General features: G+C 44.7%; 2 protein-coding genes across 4 annotated transcripts in view; one reads left to right on the top strand and one right to left on the bottom strand.

The window, feature by feature from the left end:
* klhl32 (kelch-like family member 32) overlaps positions 1 to 3,457 on the top strand; it is a 46,068-nt gene extending 42,611 nt beyond the window's left edge. For both annotated transcript variants that reach the window (XM_029738150.1, XM_029738149.1), the window contains 5 exons: positions 1 to 504; positions 600 to 658; positions 1,454 to 1,646; positions 1,941 to 2,035; positions 2,250 to 3,457. The exon at positions 1 to 504 is cut by the window's left edge and continues 223 nt beyond it. In XM_029738150.1, the coding sequence (XP_029594010.1) occupies positions 1 to 504; positions 600 to 658; positions 1,454 to 1,646; positions 1,941 to 2,035; positions 2,250 to 2,411 (1,013 nt within the window). In that variant the 3' untranslated portion in view covers positions 2,412 to 3,457. The remainder of the gene's footprint in view (positions 505 to 599; positions 659 to 1,453; positions 1,647 to 1,940; positions 2,036 to 2,249) is intronic.
* Positions 3,458 to 5,934: 2,477 nt separating this feature from the next.
* mms22l (MMS22-like, DNA repair protein) overlaps positions 5,935 to 9,077 on the bottom strand; it is a 32,937-nt gene continuing 29,794 nt past the window's right edge. For both annotated transcript variants that reach the window (XM_029738147.1, XM_029738146.1), the window contains 4 exons: positions 8,824 to 8,990; positions 8,573 to 8,669; positions 8,083 to 8,250; positions 5,935 to 6,552 (listed from right to left, as the gene is read on the bottom strand). In XM_029738147.1, the coding sequence (XP_029594007.1) occupies positions 6,477 to 6,552; positions 8,083 to 8,250; positions 8,573 to 8,669; positions 8,824 to 8,990 (508 nt within the window). In that variant the 3' untranslated portion in view covers positions 5,935 to 6,476. The remainder of the gene's footprint in view (positions 6,553 to 8,082; positions 8,251 to 8,572; positions 8,670 to 8,823; positions 8,991 to 9,077) is intronic.

The following is a 9,077-nucleotide window of genomic DNA, read 5'->3' as shown; positions in this document are numbered from 1 at the left end:
CCCGCTTCCAGTCTCTCACCCTCTACATTGCGGGCGGGCGCAAGCGCGAGGTGAGCCGCGTACGGGAGCTGCGCTACTTCAACCCGGCCGCCCAGGAGAACGTGCGCGTGGCCGGGTGCTCCAACTGGAGCGAGCTGGCGCCCATGCCCGCCGGGCGCAGCCACCACTGCGTGGCCGTCATGGGTCACTTTCTGTTTGTGGCGGGTGGCGAGGTGGAGCATTCCACGGGGAGGACGTGTGCGGTGAGGACCGCCTGTCGGTACGACCCCCGGGGGAACCGCTGGACGGAGATAGCCTCCATGAAGGCGTGCAGGGAACACTTTGTCCTGGGGGCTCTGGGCCAGTACCTGTACGCGGTGGGGGGGAGGAATGAGCTGAGACAGGTGCTGCCCACCGTGGAACGCTACTGTCCAAAGAGGAACAAGTGGACCTTCGTCCAGTCCTTTGACCGCTCACTGTCCTGCCACGCCGGCTGTGTGGCTGACGACCTGCTCTGGGTCTCAGGTACACAAACACCCAGATGGAGAATAGAGCATAACAGACTGAATACACACACACACACGCATGCCACCTGTGTGTAATACTCTTCTCTGTTACAGGTGGAGTCACAAACACAGCTCAGTACCAGAATAGACTGATGGTGTACGACCCAGAACAGGTAACTGAAGAACAGGTAGTACAGAGAAATAAGCGAAAAGTAAGACAAATGCCATCAAAACATTTAAAACCATGGTTTCAGAACAGTTTCTGTGATAGCTGAGTAATAAGCTTGTTTACTGCAACAGGAGGATGTGTGTTTGTGTGCGCATGAGACAGAGAGCCCGCGCGCAAGGGGGAGAGCAATAGGGAGAGAAGGAGAGCAAGAGTGAGGAAGGAAGGAAGGAAGGAAGAGAGAGCAAGAGAGAGAGAGTGAGCAGGAGACCGAGAAAGTCTCATTTGTATTCACCGTAGAGCTACATTCACCTGCCAGTAAAACCAACCCCCCCACCCACACTACCCTCAACAGATGGCCACCCGTCAGCTCCTACCAGACATACGCACACACACCCGGACGCACGCCCACATACGCAATCGCGCGCCCACACACACACAATTGCTCACGTACACACACAAACATGGTCACGTACGCTCACCCCCCTTCCCCCCCACACACACATACAAAACAACCAAAGACACACTTAGTCAAATGTGCACAGTCGGATACATCCGTGTAAAATGGAGAGGGTGAAGTATATTACTAGGAATGTGGAGAAATCATTAGGAAAAATGGTGTCACATTATTTATCCAGCACTGAACATACATCAATTACCCAAGCAGGGATACGCTAAAATATTAAACATCTTCCCACCATCCTTTTTCCTCCCAACCTTCTCTTTCTCTCACTCTCTGCCCCTACCCCTCTCTCCTCCATTCCCCCCCCCCCTCTCTCTCTCCCCCCCCTCTCTCTGACAGAACCAGTGGCTGGCCCGCAGTCCCATGCTACAGAGGCGAGTGTACCATGTCATGGCCGTGGTGAGAAGGCAGCTGTATGTGCTGGGAGGAAATGACCTGGACTACAACAACGACCGCATCCTGGTCCGCCACATCGACTCCTATGACATAGACATGGACCAGTGGACCCGCTGCACCTTCAGCCTACTCACGGGTGGGTGGGCTGCACATACACACGCTCATGCATACGCATGCTCACACAGGCAGACAGACACACACACACACACACACGTACTAGATAAGATCACTGTCCTTCTTTTTCCCTTGTGACTCTCCACCCCTCCCGACTTGATTCCCCGTGAAGTTGTCAAATAAGTTCAAGGTGAAGTCGGGAGTTATGTTCTGAACTTTCCCAACGCACCCTGTGTCTCAGATGACATTGAGTCATATGGCCTCTCTTTGGCACAGTGAATCATTGTTTTTGCTCTCTCCTCTCTGTCGTCCGCAGGTCAGAATGAATCTGGAGTGGCAGTCCATGATGACCGAATCTATGTTGTCGGTGGATATTCTATTTGGACCAATGAGCCCCTAGCGTGTATTCAGGTGAGTGACCTTGACAGGTTTAAGTAACCTGAAAATTTGTTTTATTAAACTATGTTGTACATAAATCATTTATGCATCGTTTTTTTTTAAGGTGTTTTGAATGCTCTTGTAATGCATTATGAGGAAAGAAGGTATTCATAGCAAATGTTACCTTACTAAAATCTCTTATTATTTCATGTATATGACATTTTTTATTTCACGTCCTGTTGTCCAGGTGTTGGACGTGAGCACGGAGGGGAAGGAGGAAGTGTTCTATGGACCAACTCTACCGTTCGCCTCCAATGGAATAGCAACGTGTTTCCTCCCTGCCCCATACTTCACCTGCCCCAACCTACAGACTCTACAAGTGCCCCATCACAGGATAGGGGCCGTCTAACACACTAATAGAGACTACAGTAAATGTCTACATAGATGCATCATGCAAACAGCTCATATGGACATACAATTATGTAACACAAAAATAACTCCTTTACAACACCCCCACTCTTCCTCTAATGCATTCACACACTATTGCCACCCAGATTACCCACGTCTTCCCCAGTTACAGGATCCCAACCATTCCAAGTGTAGGCGTCACTGCCCATCCTGAAGCCTTGACACTACCCATAAACTGAACAAAAACGTGGCCCTGAATGAAAGGGGGGGACCTCGAGCAGGTTCCCTATTCAGCTACCCTGTGATGATGGACTGATCTTCCATCAGCTGCAGGGTTTGGGTCAATTCCATTTCAATTCAGGAAGTAAAACAGAAATTCTGATTACAATTTTGCTCATTGAAAAGCATTGAGAATAATAGATATTCGATTGGAATAATATATCCTGAATTGACATAGAATTGACCCCCAACCCTGCTCAGATGACTGGTTGAATAAAGGGGCTGCTCTAGTCAATGGTGCAGAACAGGAGATCGCAATGCTGGAGCACTCAAGGGGAGCAGAGCACTCTACGGAGTGAAATGGCTCCCTCTTTTACTAATGCACTCTAGGGCTATTGGCACTCTAACTAGCTGTACTTACTACTTACCATAACCCATCTACTCCATACAAAGCCAATGGACCCATCCAAGGTCATTTCAACTGAAACCTGTTATGTGTGAACTGTGGACCCATCTTACTCTTCCTTGAGCGTGTGTTTTCTATTCAAGCTCAGGATTTAAGACTGTTTAACAGTTCAATGAATGTCTGACCACTGTTATCATACAGTGCATATACTCAACAAACTGTATGTAGGAGAACCTAAGCTATGTGTTGCCACTGTCTTATGCCATTTTCAAAACGTCTTGTTTTACTTTGAGCAAAAAAATAATTCTGTAACTCCACCAACCTCCAGCAGAGAGGAAGTGTGAGGAAAAAACATGTCTTGTTTTCACAATAAAGAGGTACAGTACTGTATCAATAAAGCCCATAAGTTGAATCGAGCAAGTTAATCCGCTGTATTGTCTTAGTATGAAATAGGGGAGTGTTGTCTAAAAATAATTTTTAGCTTTTGGGAGGGTTGTTTTTTTTTCCTATTGGGCACAGGGGAGGGTAGTGTGCTTTTCCCCTGGTTTACATTCTCCCTTTTGCAGGATTTACTATCATTTATTCTATCCTTAGCAAATTGTCTCATCTGTTTGCGTGCACATCCCCTATTTCGAGGTGTTTTGGTACTTCCCTTATGCAGCACGCTTTTCCACGCACTATTATTATAAACTGGGTGGTTCGAGCTCTGAATTCTGTTTGACTGACAGCCATGGTATATCAGACCCTATACCACGAGTATGACAACATGTATTTGTATTGCTCTAATTACTTGGAAAGCGGTTTATAATAGCAGTACGGCACCTCGGGGTTTGTGGTATATGGCCAATATATCATGGCTAAGGGCTGTATCCGAGCACACTGCATTGTCGTGCGTAAGAACAGCCCTTAGCAGTGGTATATTGGCCATATACCACACCCCCTTAGGCCTTCTTGCTTAACTATACCACAGGTATACATTAAGGATACCTGCTCTTTCCATGACAGACTGACCATGTGAATCCAGGTGAAAGATATGATCCCTTATTGATGTCACTTGTTAAATCCACTACAATCAGTGTAGATGAAGGGGAGGAGACAGGTTAAGGATTTTTAAGCCTTGAGACACGGATTGTGTGCGAGTCAGATGTTGAAGGGGCAAGACAGAAGATTTAAGTGCCTTTGAACAGATTAGGTGCCAGGTGCAGTGGTTTGTGTCAAGAACTGTAATGCTGCTGGGTATGAACAATGGTCCCGTAGCCAACTTGACACAACTGTGGGAAGCACATAATACCCATAAAAAATGGAAATGTATATTCCGCCATTTATTTTTCACATCGTGAAGTTTACAATGAAATGCAATTAATTGTGAGGTTTTGAGAGCTGTGTAATTCTCTCTCGGACAAGGAGAGTTTTATCAATATATTCGCATCAATCTAATTATTGATAAAAGTGACCTTGTCTGAGAGAGATTTGCGTGGTTATCAAAACGTCACGCCAGGGTAAGCCTACACGAAACAAAGACCTTATATGAAGTAGTTCTAAAATCCCAGATGGAAAAATGAATGGTGAAAAAAAAAAACATTTCCGGGGTTTATGACTCATACTGTGGTACTCAATAGGCTAACTAGCAATCACGGCACACATATAATCATTCAAAGCTGCACCAATATTCAATATAAATCCACATAAAGAGGAATAGTGGATAGGCCAGGTGCGTCACTAAGCATGAAAGATGAGACACACAGCTCAAAAAGCTCCCCTATTCATCCTGTTTAGGGACAATACAAGTATCCTACCTAGACTATAGTAACCTACAACACCACAACGCAATAAATAATTGCATTGCTGTTTTTAAGTAGGTACAAAATTCTACCCTAGGCTGCAGTGAAAATGTCATTTGAATAATGGTGCAAAAGCCCTGTGATTTGAATGTTTCATTCCACTTGGATAAATTGTGAGTTTACTCTCGACAGCTTATAAAGGTTGAAAAGTACAGTAGCAGGTCAGTCTGGCTGTATTTCTACTTCAGATACTGAGATGTGCTGTCTTGTTGCGGATCATCATTCTCGCATATGGTCTTATAATAATGGGACTCTCAGCAGGCCCAGTTATTCAGGAAAGCTCAACACCCTGCCTCCTCTCCGATCTGAGCAGCTCTTCTTCGCTCGTCTAGAATCTTAATGCTTCAATATAGCCTAAATGTCATTTTACTTTTAAAATGTATTAATTACCTTTTATATGTGGCATAAACACACAGCCAGTCACAATGTTTTAATCTGATTACTTAAATCTCCTGTAGGCTACCTGCGCACTTTCGTCCAAAATATAATTCAAGCATCCAAACTGTGCAGTGTCCATTTGATGAATGGAAAAACTCAAAAATGTAATGACATTCCGAGACTGTCAAGCCAAGCTTTCGATACTGGGTAGACCTACAAGTTAAGGAGGGATGTAGGCCTATTTTCTGTTTGACGAGATTGGCAGTCTATTTGATTGTGGTGTTTAAAAAGCAAACTATACTCATGGTCCAATGCACTGCTTCGCAGGGCTTGAGGTATCACTACAGACCCGGGTTTGACAGGATGCGTCACAGCCGACCGTGACCGGGAGACTTATGGAGGCGACGCACAATTGGCCCAGAGTCGTCCGGGTTAGGGGAGGGTTTGACCAGTCGAGATTTCCTTCTCCCATCGCGCTCTAGCGACTCCTTGTTGGCGGACCGGGCGCCTGCAAGATGATTTCCATCGCCAGCTTGACGGTGTTTCCTCCAGCACATATCCACATTTATAAACACATGGTTGATATAGTCATTTGATTTGTGGTTGTAAACATTATTTTTAGTGAATTCTATGAGGGGGAGGCTATGCAACAACATATAAACTACAGTACAAGGGGAGAGTCATGTGAAAATATGTTTTATGTTGGGGAGTGCATTTTTTTTTAATGACAAGTTCGACCAGGCGTGAAATTCTGACTGACGAAATTAAGCCTGATTGCATGAAGATTGTAAAGGAAAAAGGGAAAGCAAAGAGCAGAAGTAATCTTTCGGACTCTGGCTGTATCTTGAGGAGGGATACAGTGTCAGGAAAGGAGGTGGTTCTGCCTGTAAAGTTGGGCCAACAAAAGAGTGCATGAGCACAGAGATCCTATGTCTACTATCAGTAGTACTATCACACCATAGAACAAAATATTATACATTTATATGCGTCACACACTCATTCCATGCCTGTGAAATTAGGAAACTGAAATACAACACATGCACTTCCACATAATCCTATTTCGTCACTTTATTTCCTAACACCTTTTTGAAAAATATTTCAATATGAAGATGGAAACTTGACCATAAATTATGATCTGTATCACCAACAGGACAATTTCTATACATGAAGCCCAGTGGTGTTGAGGTCAACAGCATGGAGACCTGGTCCTGGGGGTCAAGGGTCAGTCCTGCTCCAGGCTGATGATCTCCGCCTGACCACCGTCCCCCAGCAGGGTCAGCAAATTCCTGTAAGCATTCCTGTCACACATGCAGAGAGAGTGAGTGAGTGAGAGTGGGGTCACAAAATGACTCACAAAGATGTCACAGCACAAGATGCAGTATATTTCATACAGAGTTGACTGTGTCACTGAGCACTGTATATATACAGTGAATTCAGGAAGTATTCAGACCCCTTGACTTTTTCCCAAGAAAATTACGTTACAGCCTTATTCTAAAATGGATTAAATCGTTTTTTTTCTCTCAATGTACACACAATAGCCCGTAATGACTAAACAAAAACAGGTTTAGACATTTTTGTAGATAAAAAAAGAAAGAAAAATATGAGTACTTTGTTGACACACATGAGTGGGAGGCCCCAGTGCACAACTGAGCAAGAGGACAAGAACATTTGAGTGCCTAGTTTGAGAAACAGACGCCTCACAAGTGGCTTTTCTTCACTGTTGACGTTGAGACTGGTGTTTTGCTGGTACTATTTAATGAAGCTGCCAGTTGAGGACTTGAGGTGTCTTTCTCAAACTACACTTTCTAATGTACTTGTCCTCTTGCTCAGTTGTGCACCGGGGCCTCTCACTCATCTTTCTATTCTGGTTAGAGCCAGTTTGCGCTGTTCTGTTAAGGGAGTAGTACACAGCGTTGTACGAGATCTTCAGTTTCTTGGAAATTTCTCACATGGAATAGCCTTCATTTCTCAGAACAAGAACATAAGAAAGTTCTTTGTTTCTGGCCATTTTGAGCCTGTAATCGAACCCACAAATGCTGATGCTCCAGATACTCAACTAGTCTAAAGAAGGCAAGTTTTATTGCTTCTTTAAATCAGGACAACAATTTTCAGTTGTGCTAACATAATTGCAAAAGGGTTTTCTAATGATCAATTAGCCTTTTAAAATGATAAACTTGGATTACACAGGAGTGATGTATGCTGATAATGGGCCTCTGTATGCCTGTGTAGATATTCCATAATGCTGTTTCCAGCTACAATAGTCATTTACAACATTAACACTGTATTTCTGATCAATATGCTGTTATTTTAAAATGGACAAAAAAAAATGCTTTTCTTTCAAAAACAAGGACATTTCTAAGTGACCCCAAACTTTTGAACGGTATACACACACACGGAAAGTATTCAGTATTCAGACCCCTTCCCCTTTTCGACATTGTCACATTACAGCCTTATTCTAAAATTGACAAAATTATTTTTGTGTTGGGGTTGTGTTTTTTTTTTATTAGTGATGTGGTTTGATATCTGGCATGTCACACACTGGCTTCATGGTTTTACGACTACTGTAAAGCATTTCAATAGAATCAACATAGGACGAAAGTCCCATTCCCTATAATTCAGATGTTTCCCCCCACATAGGTCAACACGCAATTTATACCGTGCGATAATGATTCCTCGTGGTGCGTGTAAACGTAGCCTTATATCAGGTCGGGTGACAAGATTCTGAGGGGAAACGGATAAAAAGGCATCCAAAAAAGGCAACAGTACTTAAAAATAGGATTATGTCTAGGTCAGGTTAGACTAGGATACAGTCAGGTTTAGAACTCTACCTCAGTGTGGTGTTCTTGCCCAGTCCTCTCTTGTGTTCTGTGTTCCTCAGACTCAGCGACAAAACAGGGATCAGGACCTGGACCACACGACTGTCCAGAACAGCTATCGTCTCCAGAACACTGTACACCTGTTTGTCATACAACCCCTCGTTCTCCTCCACAAAGGACCTGAACACACAGACACAGTAAGACAGAGATACTGTAACACCAGTGTACACCAATGTACATGCTTTATACACACACACACAAAGCATCGCAGACATGTACATTTCTAACCGTGATGGTTCAAAAAGCACAGCTGCCCTAGGACAGTGTCGTGTTCAGTAGACACGAAACGGAAGGAAATGTTCTGAACTGAGTGAAACAGGGAAGCATTACATGAACTTGTCCGACATTTGAAAACATTTTTTGCTACGGTGTACATTAATAGACACGACCCAAGCGCTGAATGCAGAGAGAGGGAAGAGTAAAGGCAGTTGGTGTCACTCACTGTAGAACAGTGACGATCTGGTCGCATGGTGCATCCCCTGCGGCGGCTGAACATCTCTCCACCACCAGCTGCAGGGCCTCTGTACTGGTCCTCCTCACTGTGAACGCACAGCTGCTTTTAGACTAGTTACCACACGCACACTGCACACACGAAAAACCTAGAAAAAACACCCATAGCAGCAAGCTTGTTCGGCATATTGTTCACAAATATGATTACTGTGTGTACGCGTCTTTCTGTGTGTGGACTCTCACCGTGAGGCTCGTTGACCAGCTTCAGGCAGCGAAGCAGAGAGGGGAGGGGCATGGTGAGCAGGGCGGGGTCACTGTCATTGTTCCGTCTCAGCAGCTCCAATAGGAAGGCCAGAACCGTGACCAGGCGGGGAGGAGGGGCGTTGCCTTTGAAATGCAGGAAGTTCTCACTAGAGAGACAGACACAGACGAGGTATGACACTGAGCCAGTAATGTCTGGCCGTTTAGTAGATGTTCTTAGGAGGCTGTCAAGGTGG

Source organism: Salmo trutta, chromosome 37, assembly GCF_901001165.1.
Source record: "Salmo trutta chromosome 37, fSalTru1.1, whole genome shotgun sequence".
Lineage (NCBI taxonomy): Eukaryota > Metazoa > Chordata > Actinopteri > Salmoniformes > Salmonidae > Salmo > Salmo trutta.
The sequence above is the reverse complement of the archived record's forward strand: the minus strand, read 5'-3'. Positions and strand labels throughout refer to the sequence as shown.